This window comes from Psittacula echo, assembly GCF_963264785.1.
Source record: "Psittacula echo genome assembly, chromosome: 2".
Lineage (NCBI taxonomy): Eukaryota > Metazoa > Chordata > Aves > Psittaciformes > Psittacidae > Psittacula > Psittacula echo.
The window spans coordinates 37,674,719-37,695,419 of NC_137737.1; the positions used below are offsets into that span (position 1 = coordinate 37,674,719).

General features: G+C 35.4%; 1 protein-coding gene across 1 annotated transcript in view; it reads left to right on the plus strand.

Annotated features, from left to right (window-relative positions):
* Positions 1-19,519, plus strand: part of LOC308217433 (ATP-dependent translocase ABCB1-like) — a gene marked incomplete at its 3' end in the record, with an annotated part of 39,538 nt that extends 20,019 nt beyond the window's left edge. The window contains exons 16-27 of the mRNA XM_080610503.1: positions 817-963; positions 1,287-1,391; positions 2,702-2,779; positions 4,216-4,299; positions 6,311-6,514; positions 9,492-9,592; positions 11,370-11,510; positions 13,586-13,742; positions 14,188-14,385; positions 16,277-16,483; positions 17,804-17,950; positions 19,313-19,519. Of these exons, the coding sequence (XP_080466629.1) occupies positions 817-963; positions 1,287-1,391; positions 2,702-2,779; positions 4,216-4,299; positions 6,311-6,514; positions 9,492-9,592; positions 11,370-11,510; positions 13,586-13,742; positions 14,188-14,385; positions 16,277-16,483; positions 17,804-17,950; positions 19,313-19,519 (1,776 nt within the window). The remainder of the gene's footprint in view (positions 1-816; positions 964-1,286; positions 1,392-2,701; positions 2,780-4,215; positions 4,300-6,310; positions 6,515-9,491; positions 9,593-11,369; positions 11,511-13,585; positions 13,743-14,187; positions 14,386-16,276; positions 16,484-17,803; positions 17,951-19,312) is intronic.
* Between the last annotated feature and the right edge of the window lie 1,182 nt (positions 19,520-20,701).

The window sequence follows — 20,701 nt, forward strand, 5'->3', positions numbered from 1 at the left end:
ACAAGATGAAGGACACATTTGATAGGGGTAAAAAATAATGAGAATTTTCTAATTCAAATAGCCTTTGAGTGATACTGTTCATATCTTGTTTTGTTATTATCACCATGAATGATTATAAAATTAAAATGGGGCCTTAAAAATATGTAACAAGGATGAGCTTATTCTTGAAAATCAATTTGCTATAAAAGAAATATACTTACATAGAATCATATCATCGTAGAATCATAGAACGGTAAGGGTTAGAAAGGACTTTAAGATCATCTAGTTCCAATCCCTCTGCAAAGGCAGGGAAACCTTTCACTATACTAAGTATTTGCATACCATACTAACATAGTCTAAACATTCTTTTTTGGATCACAGACAGGACATTTGGTGCGACATACAACTCTTACAACAAACCTTACAAAAAAAACATAGAACAAATACGATTACATTCATGTTTGCAACAAATACTTTGCTGCTATAAATTGCTTAATGAACAATTACTTGAAGTACTCTAGTTATGGATTACACAGAGCAATATGCCCAGAATGAATAGTTCAGTCACCACTGACCAATACCAGTAGTATCAATCAATGAAAATTATATAGATAAACTAAAACATGATGGCAAGAGTTATAGATATATTCTAACAGCTCTTTCTTCCTTGTATTAAAATAATAAATATACAATAAGTTAATTATTCATGTTATTAAAAATACATTTTAACTTCCTCTGAGTAGATTCTGGGAATAGGAAGTTTATACTAATCTTGTTTTTTCTCTGTATTTCTCCAAATAGATACATGTTTGTCCTAACAGAATTCCCATTTTTTAGGATGAAGAATTAGTTCCAGCCTCATTTCTGAAAATTATGAAGTTGAACAAACCCGAATGGCCATACTTTGTAGCTGGAACTTTATGTGCAATTATCAATGGAGTTTTACAACCTGCATTTTCAATCATATTTTCAGAAATTATAGGGGTAAGTTTGAATAAAATATGCAAAATCTATAAAGCCCACAACATTTATTTCAAATAAAAGCAGGCCTTAAACAATCACTGCATAATGAAGCTGAGGAATGGATGAAGCAATCTTACAAAAATCTGAAGAATTATATGACATTTACAAAATCATAAAAATCTTACTACAGTCTGAAATTCACTTGTTATACCTATAATCATATGTAACACATGCTCAAATTTTATATTAATGCGAATGACTACCAAACATAGTTACTGAGAAAGATGGAAGTATTTTAGAGTATTATTGATTAAAAAAAAGTTGTTTTAACTATTATTTTATAGATCTTTTCAGAAACTGACAAGAATATTTTAAGAGAAAAGAGCAACTTATATTCAGTGCTGTTTTTAGTACTTGGGATCATTTCCTTTTTCACTTTCTTTTTTCAGGTATGTTTTATTATTTTAGCTTTATTATGATTGTTTGTCATGTTTTAGAAACCAGATCTAAAATATACTAAAAATTTGTAACTTCTTAATGCAATTTCTCCGATTCAAAACAGAACCCGCATTTATAGTTCTAGATGTGCCTTGTGCTGAACTGTATCTTTTTTGACCTGGAGCTTTTCATGTGTTAAGAGACCTTCCAACCTATTCTGACCTCCTAACTTCAGAACTTTCCCCCTTCTTCACAAGTCAAACACATCTTGGCATAAAACTTTGGATTCTCTCACTCTTTTTACGTTGCCACCTAACCACCAACCTCTCAAGCCTTTACACTATACCACTCCTTTCTCACTCTCAGGCCTATTTGAATCTGTTCTAATTTCAAATGTTCTAATCTCCTGCATTAAGCTCTCAAATCTTTTACTCCCCTCACCCCTTCCCCATTCAAGTCTCATCTTACAGGAGTGTGCCCCAAGATTCCCTAGCCCAGTTCATCAAGTAAACCCCATCATGCTGATATTCAGCTCTTCCTGCTTAAATATTAACGGTTGAACAGTAGTACCTTATACCATGCTGTCAATGATTTCTATAACCATCTCAATTTCTTAAATAAAATTCCCTAATTCTTATATATATATATATATATATATATATATATATATATATATATAAAACTGTTCCAAGAGCACCATGGTAAAGTAGTAATCATACAAGTGCAAACTTTGGCATTGTAATATTTTCATCTATAGTCTGGTTTATAATTTCTGAATGTTTGTATAGTTTTATACATTGAATGAGCATACACAGTGAAATAATGAATGCACTTGGGACAGCAGCATAAACAATCTCTTGCAAAAAACTCCTTGTTTATTTATGGAATTGTCTTTTTGCACATGCATTCAAGAAGGCCTTGAGTATAGAAGACTGACTTGTGGATGGCTATGATAGGTTTGCTTAATTTATAAATGTTCATATTTTAAATTTGAGTGGGAAGAGTTTATTGAGATGAAACATCTGAAATTATAGAATCATAGAATAGTTAAGGTTGGAAAGGACCTTAAGATCATCTAGTTCAAACCCTAACACTATGTTCTACATATTTTTTTTTTGATACATATTATTTGAATGTTGTACTGTCAACCTATTAGAATTGATGAATATTAATTTATAATTTATAATTTATATTTGCTTAGTGTGGTCAGGAGTGCAGTATTTTGTACTTTGATGATGTAGAGACAATGTATCCAAAATATTTATTGAATAAGCACAAACAATGTAATAGTATGCTAAGCATTGTATCTTTTCTCAAATAGGGTTTCACATTTGGCAAAGCTGGAGAAATTCTTACAATGAGGCTTCGATTCATGGCATTTAAAGCAATGCTTAGGCAGGTAAAGAAAATAAATATTTTTATTTCTAAGGGTTTGAAACTAATTAATTGTATAGATATCATAAAATAACTGTATTCTACTTAATTCTATCATGTTATTACTTTTCTACAGAGAATATTCTTTAAATCAGTCTAGAAACCAATTTGGTTTTTTACATGTGGTTAAGCAAAGTACCCTTAGAAGGAGAGTCTTAAATCAATGCAAGTACAAGAGCATTTTATGTACTCCTTGCAAGTACTTAGATTTACAGCCAAGTTACTATGGCCTGATAGGTTATTGTGCACCAGCAGTATCCCATTATGTGTTGTTCATTTAGTTGCTTTGCTTTCTTGATGCCCTTTCTTCCCTAAAGAAATTAAATGGCAGTGCAGCTTACATTGTAACTCTTAGTTCAAATGTCTGATTTAAATTGCAATATGTACAGATATGGTTTTATTTATTTCTTGAAGGTCTTCCTCAAAGAGTTCCTAAATCTACAGTTGTTGTGTATTAATACAATAGTGAGATTGCATACTTAAATTTAAAGCCACTTTCAGAGAATTAGAAATATTTCATAGTGGTATTAAGTAATTAATTTAATAATCTAAATTGGTCTTAATCTTGCATGATTTCAGGATAAATGTTTTAGATTTTCAAATGTACAATATAGTATTTCTGAGGGGTTGTGTCTTGCACATAAAGCTACACGTAGGCACAGAATTTGATTCATTTGAACATGACCATTTGCAATTCGGACAAAAAGCTGTTGTAGTCTGAAAAACTGTGATTTATAGACCAGCCTCACTAAAAGCTAATTAAAAGAGCAATCTTACAGCTGAGTCTTGAGGTCACAAATGCCTGTATTGCATCACCAGGTTTTCATTCAATGCATATTACACATGAAAGTTTGAATCAGATATTTGATTACACGGTGAATAAATTATAAACTATGTACCTGACCCCGACAGTTGACTATGATCAGATAGACCAGTTTGATGGATTGGTTTGTCTCATAGCTTCCAAATAAGCCTCTTCAAAACAAGCAATGAACTGGGAGTTTTTGCCCTGAGAATACCATACACTTAATTCACCCTCAAACAGATTTGCAGTTGTGAAAGGAGTATGACTGAAGAGTCATCTTCTCCAAGCAGATGCAGTTTCCACAGTAGTGGGGAGAGTAAATTCTGGATCTGGGAATCCCCCAGGCTACCCTCCTTCCTTCTCAGCAGTGACAGTGTACACATCAGGCCATCCACAAGCATACACTTTTCTCTAAAAACATTCACTGTGCAATGAAGGTATTAGATTAATTAAATATGCAGAACAGATGCACTGCTAGACTAGATACATATTATTCTGCCAACAAGCTCAGCTATATTAGCTAGACCTCAGTTTTACTTTGTGGTTTATGTGAAATGTCCAAAAACTGGTCATAAGAAAAATGTTTCTGACTGTAGGACATGAGCTGGTTTGATAATACTAAAAATAGCACTGGAGCATTAACTACAAGACTTGCTAATGATGCCTCACAAGTGAAAGGGGTAAGTAAAATTTTGTTTTGAATTTTCATATTTCGACTAGTATGCAGTAAAGTTGCAGCTTGGTTTTGACTAGTTAGAATCATAGAATAGTTAGGGTTGAAAGGACCTTAAGATCATCTAGTTCCAACCCTGCTGCCATGGGCAGGGACACCTGACACTAAACCATGTCACCCAAGGCCTCATCCAACCTAGCCTTGAACACCGCCAACGATGGAGCATTCACAACCTCCCTGGGCAACCCATTCCAGTGCCTCACCACCGTTACAGTAAAGAACTTCTTCCTTATATCCAATCTAAACTTCTCCTCTTTCAGTTTGAACCCATTACTCCTTGTCCTGTCACTACAGTCCCTACTGAAGAGTCCCTCCCCAGCATCCTTATAAGCCTCCTTCAGATACTGGAAGGCTGCTATGAGGTCTCCACGCAGCCTTCTCTTCTCCAGGCTGAACAGCCCCAACTTTCTCAGCCTGTCTCCGTACGGGAGGTGCTCCAGCCCCCTGATCATCCTCGTGGCCCTCCTCTGGACTTGTTCCAACAGTTCCATGTCCTTTTTATGTTGAGGACACCAGAACTGCACACAATACTCCAAGTGAGGTCTCCCGAGAGCAGAGTAGAGGGGCAGGATCACCTCCTTCGACCTGCTGGTCACGCTCCTTTTGATGCAGCCCAGGATACAGTTGGTTTCTGGGCTGTGAGCACACACTGAAGCCGGCTCATGTTCATTTTCTCATCAACCAACACCCCCAAGTCCTTCTCTGCAGGGCTGCTCTGAATCTCTTCTCTGCCCAACCTGTAGCTGTGCCTGGGATTGCTCCAACCCTGGTGTAGAACCTTGCACTTGGCATGGTTAAACTTCATAAGGTTGGCATCAGCCCACCTCACAAGCGTGTCAAGGTCCCTCTGGATGGCATCCCTTCCCTCCAGCATATCAACTGAACCACACAGCTTGGTGTCATTGGCAAACTTGCTGAGGGTGCGCTCAATCCCACTGTCCATGTCACCGACAAAGATGTTGAACAAGACCAGTTCCAACACAGATCCGTGAGGGACACCACTCGTTACTGGTCTCCAGCCAGACATCGAGCCATTGGCCACAACTCTTTGCATGCGGACATCCAGACAGTTCTTTATCCACTGAGTGGTCCACCCATCAAATTGATGTCTCTCCAATTTAGAGACAAGGATGTCATGCGGGACAGTGTCAAACGCTTTGCACAAGTCCAGGCAGATGACGTCAACTGCTCTACCCCTGTTCCTCAGTTCTGTAGCTCCATCATAGAAGGCCACCAAATTGGTCAGGCAGGATTTCCCCCTAGTGAAGCCATGCTGGCTGTCACCAAGCACCTTGTTGTTTTTCATGTGCCTTAGCATGTCTTCCAGGAGAATCTGCTCCAAGATAGTTCCAAGGTTGGATAAAAGTCTTGAGTTTGACAAAATATTTTCCAAGTAAACCCTTTTTTAAGTTTACTATTGTGCTGTATTGTGATCTTCATTATTAAACAAATTCACTGGTAATCTCTTTAGATGAAAGTCTCTTTAGAGAGATCTTATTTACCTAAAGTTACACTCTAAGTTTGTTCAGTTTCGCTGAACTGAGGAGTTCTGTAATATCTTTGGCCTCATTTCCATAGTAGAAGTTAAATATTTAAATTTATTATTCATTGGGTGATGACTTCTAAAGCCAGCTGCATGATCTACAAAATGTGACAGATCTTAATATTTAGCTGTAAATGTAAATATGTGGTACAGGTAAAACCTGTTCAGCTTCAGGAGCAGAATTTAGAAATTACAGTGCAAATTTAAGTAATCAGAATATAGAGAGAGCAGAATTAAATGTGATCTAGATGATTTTTTACACAATCATTTAAGAAACTCCCATTTTGAAAAATAGCAAAACTGAGCTAAGACTTTCTAAATTATGTCTTGAGAATCAGGCATATTATAGGTGAAAATGCTTTCCTTATTTAAGATGCAGTTACTTTAGCAAGAAATGTCTTTTTTCTTCCTCCAGGCAACTGGTGCCAGATTGGCATTAATTACCCAAAATGTAGCTAACCTGGGGACTGGAATTATTATATCACTAGTTTATGGCTGGCAGCTGACCCTACTACTTTTAGCTGTTGTGCCAATCATGGCATTGGCAGGAATGATTGAAATAAAGATGTTAGCTGGGCATACTAAGAAAGATAACGAAGAGCTGGAAGCTGCAGGAAAGGTGGGTCTAGAGAATTTTGTTTCTGTAATGCCTACAGTCATTTACCAAAGCATTGTTGATGGATGTATTACTTTGAAATACAAGAACATGTCATAATATATAACTTCCAGATACAGCTAAACTCTATGTAGTTACACTTGTAGACCTACAGAGCATAACACTTCTTCAATAATAATTGAATGTTATTTATTCTGGGTAAATCCCAGAATGTGCTAAGCACTCCTCTGGCACATTATTTTCTCCTTCCTGTTCTGGTCATCTCTGTTTTCCTAATTTTACAACCCTCTTCATTTTGACATTCTCTTATTTCTTTTCTGTCATCCCTTTTTGACATGTCATCTGTCTTACATGTATTATACTGCTCTTTTTTTTCCCTCTCTTTCATCTTATTAATGTTTGCAGGGATAATACATATATATGTACTGGTTTCTTGGTCTATTTTCCATTCCTTTCTTTCCTGAGTGGAAGAACTGAAAATCGAGAAGGCTAGACTCTTGTTTAAGAAATTAGATAAAGGCATTTAATGTCAATTCATTCCACAAACCCTTCTGGGATGGAACAGCCATTTCATCACTTCCTGGATATTGCTCTCTTCAAGGTAAAATTTTTCTAAAATCCCCTCACATGTCATACTGTTTTTTTAAAGTTGGTGAGAAGAAAATAGTTTATCTAAAGTCATGCACATAAGGAATTGTATTAACCTCCAGATTTAGTGTTTAAATGTTTGTGTCTGCATATTTGCTAGCAGTCTAATGTGCCCTTATAGTTATTGGAGATGCAATAGTCTCTGGGTGGTTTCTAGCTGCCATTTCAAAAGGATATGGGTTTAATCTGTTTTATGTCATATCTGCCGTGCCTTACCCAAACATCTTGAGTATCCTAGAGCATCTCCAGTGGCACAAGCTACCAATATGTGGGCAGCTGAATTAGAGTCCTTCCCTCTTCAGTCAACGATCCTGCAGAAACAGACTGGTAGACACATAACGCACAGGCAACTGAATTGCTTTCTACTTCTGTTGAATGGGTATCCATTGAGGACACTGGTAGCTTAGACACCTGAATTCATATGTCTTAATCTGGATTTGACACTTCCCCCACCTCCTGCCCCGTAACTCCTATCTACTAAATGGGTTTTATTTCCTTCTATTATGTCTGTAGATAAAGATGCTGAAAAATGTCTTTGTCTCTCCAAGTCTACAGGGAATAGTGCATAATGATCTTTCCATGGGCTTTTTCATACAAGCCAAAGGATTCATTTCCTTTCCTTTCAGCTGACTGCATTTCTTCTGCTTCTTCTTTATAATGACTGAGCATTTATTTCATATTGTTTTGTTGTAAGACACAACAGAAAAAAGGTTGACAATTCTTGGAATAGGGACTACAGCCTTTTGTAATGTGGCAGATTGTGAAGAATTAACACAAGTGTTACAAAAATGTGCGATTTTACCTAGACTACACTAGACTACAGGCATTTTATTCAATGACCATTTTCTTAAAAAGCAGTTTTCTTCAGTGAATATGGTGTTCTATTTGGAAAATTTGCTTTCTACAAAAGGTTGCTGAAGCTAATGAAAAAAAAATGACTACTCCTTTGGGTATTGGTGAGACAATATAACTAAGAAGAAAAAAAATCTATTTAATTTCTTTGTAATCATTAACATTGTGTTATTACAGTCAAATCAATGAATTAGTCAATTACGTGCAAATTTTCAAACAGTGGCACAAGCATTACTGAGGCTATAAGACAATTATATCCCTATATTTTAGAACAAAGATAACAGTACCATGGTTTAAAAATCTTTGGTGACAGTTCATGAAGAAAAATGCTTTCAGGTCTGTGGTTTAGATACCTTAGAAACCTAAGTAGTGTAGTGTGAATAATATTTTTTCTTTTCCCTGTTTTAAAATGTAGGCATTTGAACTGTATGGTGAATTGCCATAACTTTGATGACCTGTAAGTGAATTTACAGGGTCAATTTTCAGAACAGAATTTCATTCTGTTCATAGAATCAGAATCATAGAATATTTCATCTTGGAAGGTCCAACTCCTTGCTTCTCATAGAACTACCTAAAGCTAAACCGTATGACTAAGAGTGTCATCGAGACGCTTTGTTGAACTCTGACAGGCTTGGCGTCATGACCACTTCCCTGGGGAGCCTGTTCCACTGACCAACCACCCTCCCAGTGAAGAACATTTTTCTAATGTCCAATATGAACTTCCTCTGACACAGCTTCATTCCATTTCCTCGTGTCCTATCACTGGTCACCAGAGAGAGGAGATCCTCTGGAGTTCCAAAACACTGGTTCTTAAAGAGCTTCATGGAAATATGAGCTATGTAACACACCAAATGCAGTAACAGTGTCGTGTAAAAATAGATGTGTATCTATTCTATGCTTTCTAAAATTGAAATATAAAATAAGATTGAATTTTTATAGGTTTTAACATGTTAAAAAACATTGTCAGTTTCTTGGGGAAAAAAAAAAAGCCTCTCCCCACCTTGATTCTTTGTATGCAAATGACCGAAGTCTAAAGAATCTGCAAGTTTGAAGAAGGTATTATTGATCAGATCAAATGTTTACTGCAGAGATCTAAATTAGGCTCTAAACACAAAAGTAACTTTGACTTTCTTATTATAGCCCAAACTCAGTGGGCTGGAAGTTGAATGCTAAATTGCCATTTTTCTTATTGAATATCTTCTTCATAAAGTAACTGCTGTCTAACGGTTTTTCACTACTTATTTGGAGGATATTAAAGAGGTCTTCCCAGAAAATCCTGAGCATCATCAGGAAATCTCCCTGTCATAAAAATTAAAGTGTGAAATACTTACTTTTGCTATCAAAGGTCAATTATTTTAAAAACAATTACCAGCAAAAAAAAGCAGAATTATATTCTAGCAGAATCTTTTTAATTAGTTTGGGATGAAGAATCGCAACATAATCTTAACTTTTGATTAAAACATTTGTGTTCCTATTGCAGATTGCTACAGAAGCCATAGAAAATATTAGAACTGTTGCTAGTTTGACCCGAGAAAGAAAATTTGAGTTGATGTACGGAGAACATTTGCATGTACCATACAGGTATAATAACAATAACCAAGCTAAAAAAATCTGTACTTAAATAATAGAATGAATTACAAACATTTACTTGGACAAACATGGATTTATTTGTTACTCTGTGTGATTTAATGTACAATAACTCAGAATTAATGTAAATATTTGCATATTTTTTATTAACAAATGCAACCAACAGCCAACATTTTTGTTCTTTGATTTAATTAAGTTTCTGTGATAATATGAGTATCTTCTATTGTGAAGTCACTTGGCTTGGAAAAATGTTAGTTTTAGGTGAGCTTTGGAAGTCAGCTAATCTGAACTCCTACCTGAAGTGGTTTATATATTTAATTTAAAACTTTTAAATGTAAGCTGAATATTTCATTAAGCCATTTTTCAAAATATGAATAGGATTGAAAATATTGGAATAATTACTTATTTATTTGTGACTAAAAAAAAGGAATATAAATCTGCCTGGGCTAAATCAAATTTTAAAAAGTCTTACAGTAACAAACTAAAAACATACTGTCAATTAGATTTTATTTCTTTGGAATTCAAAGTTTCATTTCCAGACATCCATGAGAAAAGTAAAGGAAATGATGGCATATGTACACAGATATAATTGGAGACAAGTAGGGGTACTGATAATACATCCACCAAAATAACTGTGTAGTTAGAGCACAGTGCAGGTCATAAAATTTATTATTTAGGTTTTTTCTCAGGCTGCTGGGTTTTGAGTCCATATGTCACAATGTGCAGAACATCACGTAACCATTCTCAAGGTGATACTGATGGGATTGCTCCAAGACTTTCATCTTAATGTTGTTCTAGTATAAATAAGAATTTACTGCCTTATGGTCAATTTGTCCGGAGGAAGTAGGACATGGATTTTTCAGTTAATGTTTCAATGCATGTTAAGCCATTGATTAGGCAAGGATATTCTATATTATAAAAATTGAGCTCAGGCCTTCTGTTATTCTGGATTAATGCACAAATCTGCCAGAAGTCACAAAAACCTCTTAGTCAACAAAACCCGAACTTGTGAATCTGGCTTCTGTTTGTATTGGTTTGGGTTTTTTCCAGAAGGAACCGTACAGTTGTGACCTGTGAATAGCGTCAATATCATTAAAATATTTCCTTTCTTTTTCTCTGGTATCATTCATAGTTACAGAAAATTTTCTCTCTGCCTTGCTTTTAGTTATAGGCAGTTTTATCATCCAAAATCTAGTTTCTGCCTCATACTTGCTTGCTTAATCTTATCTGAGAGAGGAATTTTGACTGATCACATTGAAAAGAAACAGATTTTCAAGTATATAGTATTGAACTGCTTAGTATCTTTATTACTTGTTCAACATAAAATTGCAAGTAAAGCAAAAAAGACACAAAAATTTGGCTTTAGCTGAAGATGAGCTAAGAGTTCTGCTCTTTTTGGTTTTTTTTGCTTTTATGTGATGTGGTAGTACCATTTCAGATGTTATTTACATCTTCAAAGTGGTAATCATGGACTGAACTGGAAAGTGTTTTATTAACACTCAAACTAGGAAATGGTAAGACAATAATTATACATAGCAGTTAAGTTGTCATATTTTTCTGCACCGTACTCCAAGCTGTTCTTGAAATTAAATAAAATTCTGAAAACAAAACTTTCTCTTGAACACAGTCTAATAGGAGACAAGGGATTATGTTGTTTGAGTACAGTTCTCACCTGTAACAGTATGACCTAAAGTCAATTAATTGTTTTTTTGCAAATCAGGACTTCAGTATGGTTGCACATTTTTATGAAAATATGCATTCTTTCTTACAGAAATTCTGTGAAGAAGGCACATATATTTGGATTTTGTTTTGCTCTTTCACAAGCAATGATGTTCTTCACCTATGCTGGCTGTTTCCGGTTTGGTGCCTATCTAGTGGTAAATGGACACATGGAGTATAAAAGTGTGTTTTTGTAAGTATCTCTTTTGCAGGTTTTTTCTGTCAGTCCAGACAATCGTCTTTGTTTACTGCTGGAGATATTAACCCATTGAGTAAGCTATAAGAAAACAGACAAATTCTTCTTCTGTAATTAAATATAATGAAAGCATATTACAAAGTAAATACTTTAGGTGACTACAGAATCTGAGCTGTGCAGATAGACCTGATTTTGGATTTCTTTTTCTGTATTTATTTGGGACCATTATGTTTTCCAGAGTTTGAAACAGTATCCTACTTATGCCACGTTTTTTATTCTCACAATCCTTTTGTTCATGTAGCTGTGAGATCCTCTGTATGTTCTGTAAAAAACATAGTTGTACCTGTATTGAAGCATAATAATATTCTAAAAATATTTTTAAAGATTAGGTCATCAGCATCTTTGTTATTTCTGTGTCATGTTTATTAATTGAAATTTGAAATATTCTCTAAAACACATTAAATAATTGGATAATGGGATACCATAAGGTAGATGCTGTTCACTAAAAGCAAAAGATAACTGAATTATTTTAGATGACTTCTTGGTAAGAAGCTTGTTCACTTAAATCGGCCAGCTTTCTTTGGGAAATGGAAGTATGAACCATGAATGTAAGAACAGTATGTAGAGTATTGCACAAACCCATAGTCAGGTGGAGCATTTTATTTTTAATTTAGATGGGTACTGCAAATAAAATATGATTCTGATTTGCAGAATTCTTAGAAAATGTATCCATTGCAGTCTGAAGTTACGCAAGGAATAGTACAATTATTTGTCTCTGAGGGCCCTTTATATAGGCTTTTAAGGGCAGAAACTGTACAAAAATTAAAGGAATAATTTTGAAATTATAGCTTATACTTAGCCTCTTTCTTTTATATTTTGGGTTTATAATCACTGTTTATCTGATCATTTGCCGTAGTACCTACGAGCCCCTATCACAACCAAAATTCCATTCTTCTAGATCGTACATAAACTCAGAATAAATATAATTTGTAATTTAAAAGGCACTAACTCAATACAGGCCCATGGGAACAAGTATGAAAAGAGTGAGATTCTACCAGTATGGATATCGGTGACCTGAATACCTAACAAAGGCCAATCAATACAAAATCTTATTGGCAACCTGATTTAAAGTAGATAACACAGCTTATTTTGGCTGATACTAGGTATTAGAAAGTGTCTGCATCCCAACAGCTAACTGAACATCTCTAGCCAGCTCAGTGAGTGCACTTCCTGTGCCTCAGTTTGTCTGATCTAATACTGTGTGAGCCCTTCAAAGCTGTTCAAATGCAGAATAATACAGATTAGTTTATAAAGCTTTAAAGAGAAAACATAAAAATAATATAAATTAATTTGTTTTACTTTGCCCTAATACAGGCTAAGAGTTCTCATAAGTCAATTTCCCCTTCTCAGTGATGAGTAATTTTATGTGGTATGGCAGTAATTAATAGCTGAGGACATCAGGTTCTTAAACCATTCTAATGTAGCCTGTAAAGATACATCTAAATTCACCATAAAACAACAATAGCACAGTTTTCAATCTTCTTTTTTGTGTTGTGAACCTTTCAGTTTCTTTCCAGCAAAGCTGTCATAGCAAATTAAACCTTTACTGTCACCTTATTACATGCTTGATTTCTTATTTTCATTGATGCCTTAAAAATTAATCGCTAACTTCCAGAGGTCATTGAACCATAGAGAGGAAACCACAGCAATATTGGAACAGGATTAGAGTAGCAATTTTACCATCCATTCACCACTTTTCTCCTAGCTCCAGTTGAGACTTAATGCAGTTAACCAGTATTCATAATTAAAAAATTAGTCCTAATAAGTAATGAAAACACTGAATTTGGAATGGAGTCTTGTTTATCTTGTGTCCATAAAAGAGAATAAAAAGACATTTCTGGAGCTAAATGAGTATTTAAAGCAGTTATAGTTGGTTACTACTTTATTCTTTTTAAATGTAACCCCCTTTTTTCTCTGAGTAAAAAAAAAGTTGACTACAGTCCCATTTACATTGAGTTTTTCTTCACTGTCTATTTATTGATTTTTTTTCCCCCCCTGATTTCTTTTTATAGAGTGTTTTCAGCTGTTGTATTTGGTGCAATGGCACTAGGACAAACCAGCTCTTTTGCTCCAGACTATGCCAAAGCAAAGATATCAGCAACCCACTTGTTTCTGCTGTTTGAAAGAGTACCCTCAATAGATAGTTACAGCGAAGAAGGAGAGAAGCCTGTAAGTAAGCCAGGTGTGATGGGCAATATTATTTATTGCCAATATGGACAGTATTCTTTTCACTCCAAACTGATTTTTCTTCTCTCTGCTTACTTCCTTATGTCAATGTTTCCTCATACCTAAACACACCATGGACTATGTTCTCTATTGTGAGTCCAGCTTTTGCCTACAGTGCCTAAATGTTATTTGTGTCGAAAATCTGGTTAAGGTGCAACTTGTGTGGAATCCAACCAGCAGAATTATGAGCATTTTCAAAGTAGTTCTGTACTTTGATTTTATAGCTTCGCAAAGATTCAAATCACCAGGTTAAAGTCAGCTTTTCAGCAAATGAAAAACTGTTGATTTCAGTGAGCATGGGGGAGGGAGGGAAAGACTTTGGCAATTCTGTTTGAATCCTCTGTCAAATCATCTTAAAGATGTAACACTGACATTATTTCAATTGTAGAAAACATTTGGAGGAAGCATAATGATCAAAGATGTGGCATTTAACTACCCAAACCGACCAGGAGTCAAAATCCTCCAAGGTTTGAATCTAAAAGTAGAAAAGGGACAAACTCTGGCTCTTGTTGGTAGCAGTGGCTGTGGAAAGAGCACTGTTATTCAGCTGCTTGAGAGATTTTATGATCCACTTGGTGGAGAAATGGTACGTATTTTTGTAAGAACATGTCAACATGTTAAGTGAGGGTGTGCTTATTTGGTTTGATGTGATAAAGTATAATAGATATTCCTAGTTTTATTTTAAACCTATTTTTCATGTTAAAGACAAACAGTGGCTCATCAGAGCTCTTTATTTAAATGTGATGAATAATATAATGGGAAAAGGCTCTGTTTCTCACATTATAATGAATTCATAAAACAAGATCTGCATTGTAAAAATATGCCCGATCCACAGCCTGATGAAGGCTTTGGATTCAGAGTGGTTTTCCTGAGGTCTTTGTTAAGAACACTTTAGAAGTTATTAAATATATGTGTCTACATCTGTATAATGAACTAATAGAATTTGCCATCTTTTCTTTCCTAAAACAGTGAATATTGACAAAAAAAAAATTTTTATTAAGAATTTTTACTTGTCAGAAACATCTTTCAGAGTATGCCCACTTACCAAGTTATATATTGTGAATACTTCTAGTAATTTTGGTTTAAAATACATCTAGGTCTTCCCACACTACTTATTCAGCAACTTTACATATTTTTTTTCACATATTGTTTATTGCTGTTTTCTGTTTGACATAAATGTGCTCAGACATTTCGTTTGAAAAAGAACCCATACATTTTGGGTTGGGTGAGGTGAGAATAAGAAGGATTTCAGAAGTTGTCCTTGCAGAGATGCTCACAAAAGGTAAAGCAATACTTAAATAAGGCCTAGATGCAACAGGCAAGATCTTTTTGAGTTTGGAAATGTCCAAACAGGTCCAGTGTAGCAAACTGATGTGTAGAAAGAAGCAGCATAGAATTGAGTTCTTTAGTTTCATCAGTGATTTTTCACATAAAATTAAGAACAGGGAGCAGACCTTAGCAGCCTGAAAATCCATTGGAATTCTAAGGAAAAGAGGTGGCAAATACCAAAGTAGTTGAAAGCAATGTCAGCGTTCAGGCTTTCCCCTCTGCCTTTACATTCACGTATGTAGAAACGCTGCCACTCATTTCAGTGGATTTTGAATCAGGTTCTTATGATCTCCTTCCTTTGAAAAACAATTATATTGGCTGTGAATAGGCTGTTCTAGCACAAACTGTGGAATTAGTAGATTGATCATATCCAGTAGCCATGCTATGAAGGGGGCAGCTCTTCAATTTATCCAGCTGATCATGTTACAGAGCCTGAGCACTGCACTGGGTGATTCTAGTGGATATGTAACAGCCCTCTGGATGATGTGGTATATTCATGTCTGAGTTTATATTACTTGTATAATTTTGAAACTGATCTATCCAGAAAAATTATCTATTGTCATTTATCTAATAGACAATGATAGCAACTCAATAGCCAAATTTTCAGAAGTGTGACAGAGATGCCAATAAAGAAAACTGGCTACAAATGACATCATAAGGAATCCAGAAGTAAATTTGTCCATTGTCAGGCATTACATCATGATTAAATTTAATATTGGATGCTTGGCTTACAAGTGTGTGAATGAATAAACCCAACTCTTCCTTTATTTAAATAGAATACTAGTGCCAATCTGTTCCTTCAGCGGGAATATATATGTGAGATAGAGGAAAGTTCTCACGCTGAAGAAAGAAATAAAAGAACTTTACCCAAAATTATCTGACGTTGTCTCAGCGTATCCTATCTTCCACTGTCTTCAAAATCCTCATTAAATCTTGAAGCAAGAAAAAGGCCTGAAGCAGCAGAAGGAACTATCCTCACTCCTACATGATAGCCCTTAGAAAATTTTGGAACATAGAGAAGGAGGGCAAGGCACTATGTATCTCTAAAGAAAAAGCTGCAATTGCACAACTTCTGTGTATGAATTTACAGTAAATCTCAAATGCACATATAGCCATGTGACTAAAATTCAAAATGTTTGGTTTCTCAGCTTTTTGATGGCAAAAATACAAAGACACTAAATATCAAGTGGCTGAGATCTCAGATTGGTATCGTCTCACAAGAACCAATCCTGTTTGACTGCACTATTGGTGAAAACATTGCATATGGAGACAACAGTCGGCAGGTGTCACATGAGGAAATTGTTAATGCAGCAAAAGAAGCCAATATTCATTCCTTCATTGACTCTCTGCCACATGTAAGTTATTCCTTTTCTCTCCTACTCAGAACTGGAGGTGATCTACTGTGGCAGGTTATAAATGTGTCCATTTATGATTCCCTGGAATATAATCATTCCCTTAGATGCAAGTAGATCTGAAAATGATTTTTAAATCTTATCCTTTCTGAACTGTGTTTGCCATTCTTATTTTTATGCTGAGAGACTCCACTGTCAGGTGGAGAGCTGAACATTTGACATGTCAAGGAAGAAAATCCACAATTACAACTAATTGAGAGCTGGAAGTGTGGGATGGGTTTTTAAACAGTTGAGCATTTCTTTTTAAGCTCCTACTTATCTCAAGCATATGTAAAAGATTCTGCTAGACTGACAATTTTCTTACACTTTTCTTCCAGTTATACATAGTCAGAATTTATATTTCTAGTATTCCTACAGTTAAGAAAAAATATGAAGAAAGTTTTTCTCATATATATCTGACCAATACATAACAATGTAAGAATTAATATCTTGTGTCAGATGAAAGGTCTGTCATACAAAAAATCTTGGCAGTGAACAAGAAGACATATTTACAAGTAAGTCAATTTCTAACCTGTCAACTTGTATCCAAAACTTCTGAAGCAAGGAATTTGCCAGCTTAGTTGTACGTTATATATATTCAGCTTACTTTCAGGTTCTTAGGCTGCTTTTTGCATTTCTTTAAAAAAAACCACAAAACAACATGATTTTTTCAGATCATGTTTAGTTTCTAATAGTTTATCAAGATCTACTCTTTCCAAAACTTTGCAGAGAAATAATCTGTTATATAATGATTCTCATGAAACTTTGGTGCTTTTTGCAACCAAATATGTAATACCTCAAGAACTACTGTTACCTACACATGAGTTTGTTCAGAGACATGAGTGGTCCTCCTTAACTGGCATAACTAAATGTCCAAAACTGTAGAATAGATATAGACGAAGTGTATGAACGTTTATGTCTACATATATAATTTGGCCTGAAACTTATACATAGCTAGCTTGGAGTATTTAAACTCAGGACTTGATCCCCAGTATTGCCATAGACTATCAATGAGCTTTGGTTTTTTTATCTCCTGATAGAGAATTATGTTGCCTTCCAACTTTACAGGGGTTGTTACTTTGAATTTATAAAACGTTTGATGCTACAAAGAAGTCTTCTACTGAATGAACTGTAGACCTGTGGCAGATATCAATGCTGGTCATCTGTTTTCAGAGAGCTGTTGGCATGGAATATTCACTTCATAGATGTCAGGGTCCATATGCTTAAATATATGCTTCAGAATAGATTTGCATGCATAGTATGAACTTAATATATTATTTCTAGAAATACAATACCCGAGTAGGAGACAAAGGAACCCAGCTTTCTGGTGGCCAGAAACAACGTATTGCTATAGCCCGAGCTCTTGTACGTCAGCCCCAAATTCTGCTACTGGATGAAGCTACATCTGCCTTAGATACAGAAAGTGAAAAGGTAACTTGAACCAAAAGTCCAGAATCTAAATCTATCTTTCTTTGCATTATGATTATTGTTTTCACTCCCACATATTAAATCCCAAAGCTGGAAATATAGTGCTTTCTATAAATTACATGTTTATGCTAATAATAAACAAATATAAAGGTTTTACTCCTCCTTGCCAAAAAATAACCTGCATTTTTTTGCATCTGTGTGGCAGTAAGCAGGTTGAAGTAGCAATGAAGAAAGCATTTCTTTGCTCGGAATTCTTCAATTGGAAAGTGCTATCAAAATTGAATCAGAAGTCTCAAACTTCAGAAGCTGAAAAGACTGAGGATGCTGCCAGAGAACTAGGAAACTGCCAATCTTGCTTTCATAATTTTTCTTGCTTCTCCCATTGCTCTTCAGTCCTTGCTCTATGTTCATGGCTAATATGCAAACTTCCACTGAAAAAATGGCTAGAATATTTCTTTCTTTTTTAAGCCTAAAGCCATAATCTTGGTGTAACAGAAGTACAGGCTAGGTGTAGAAAATTAACAGATTCTACAAAAGTACTTACTATTAATGAGGCAAATGTTATAAAAAATATTTTATATGAAAATCTCAAACCCTGTGGACTAAGTTTTGGTCAAACCTATTCGTGAAAACATCAGGTTTGAGGGGGAAATGCCATTCATTCCAGGCTCTTTTGTTTTCTTAATTATGGGCCAGCTAGGTACAGAAATTTAATCTCATGTTTTATTTTGCATTAATAAATATAAGGAATAAAGAAAAGCAAGCAGAGGTTCTTAGTATTTTTCTGCCAGTGCTAGCTTTAATAAAAACATGAATCATGAGACTCCCTGTGAAATCATGAGAACTAGTATGATAATAGTTGACCCAAGATTACTGACTTAACTCCCATATGTAATTAATCAGTCATGAAGGGACCTCTGGAGGTCTCTAATCAAACCTCCTCTTCAAACAATTGCCAATACTGAATTCAAACAAGAATGATTAGTGCTGTGTGCAGTCGGGCCCTTGAAAATATACAGGGAGATTCAACAGTCTCTTTTGTCCCTGTTCCAATGCTTAATTATCCTTGTGCTGAATATTTTTCACAACCTCCCTGTTACAATTTTTAACCGTTTTCTCTTGTTCTCCTGCCATGCACCTCAGTAATGAGCTGGTTCTATCTCATCCTCTTAGCTATCATGGCATCATCCACTATGACAGTTTTGACTCTTTGCCAGCACAGGCCAATTATAAAACAGGAAGCTAAAGCCACAGATATTGCCTTTCTGTCATTGTCATATTATGGTTTAATTCACAGACGGCAATTGAGGTATATTTCACTACAGCTGCCATAATAGTTCACCTTGTTGTTTGTTCATTGTGCAGATTGTCCAGGAAGCGCTGGATAAAGCCAGAGAAGGTCGCACCTGCATCGTGATAGCTCACCGCCTCTCTACCATCCAAAACGCTGACACGATTGCTGTAATCCAGAATGGCAGGGTTGTAGAGCAAGGGACCCATCAGCAACTCCTAGCTTTAAAAGGCATCTACTATTCTCTGGTCAATGCTCAAAGTGGGTCGTTCAACATGTAAATTAAAAGCAGTAGTTATCTCTGAATTGTCACTGGAATTATTTCAATACTGCTATTTTTGTCACTGTAATTATTTCAATATCAATAGACAGTCTTTATACTTTTGGTTTTCCTCCTTCCTTTCATAAGTCCTATGAAAACAAGAAATACTAAGTAAATATATACCATTTTATCACAACTATTTTTTGTTATTCAAAACACTCTACTATGTGACCAACACAGAAGCCTACTGCACTCATAAAAGTAGAAGCATGCTAAGCCAGATATAATGAATATTAGCTTGCTTTGAACTCTGTCAAAACCAGATTAGTCAGGCATGTCTCGTAAACAACCTGTAAATATTTCCATGCTCAGTAAAATTAGTTTCACTGGTGCCAGAAACAAACCTCAAGCCTTATCCTCACTGTGCCTGTGCAAGGCTTGTTATCAACTTGTTACATGAATTTGCAGGTCAGTTGGAGATTGATGCCAGATGTCTTTTGTTATGATGTGGAATGTTAGCCTGGGATGACAGCAAAGGTCATGTGGATGCAGGCTGAAAACAAAAGTCCTAAAACTATTACCTTATTGATGGTCAGTTGCTGATCATGCAAGAGGTGCAACCTTAAGAGCTGGGAAAAGATTGCTTTAAGTATAACACAGAAATGAAGGAACAGATAAGAAAACAACTCACAACTGGTGAACAATGCGAGACACCTGTTGCAGCCTATGAAACTATTATTTGCAAGTCTCCCAATGTTCTAGGGTTCAGAGATCAAGGGCTAAGCACCCTCTAAAAACTGCAGTATTTTATAAAAGGTGAAAATCTGGAATCTGGGCTTAGAGGAGGGGGAAGGAAGGCATCTTTCAATGTTAGCTTCCTTCACTGAAGAGCTCTTGAACCTGATCTCCTAGATGACTAAGACTCTCCAGGACTGTAACCACAGGTTGTATATGTCTTCAGCTCTGTGATATTGTATATTATCTGCTAATTTAGGATGACTAACTGCCTTGAATAGGTACTAATAGTGATTGATAATTATTAAGAACTAACCATTAGCCATGTATATTGTTAATGAATATCTATGCAGTAAAGTTTTGTTATTGAGTTTAAAACTGGCCTGATTAATCAGTCTTCCACACTCGTGTCACTGCAATTTCTGATTCCCTGAGATTTATATATATGATCTGTCCTATTTACATG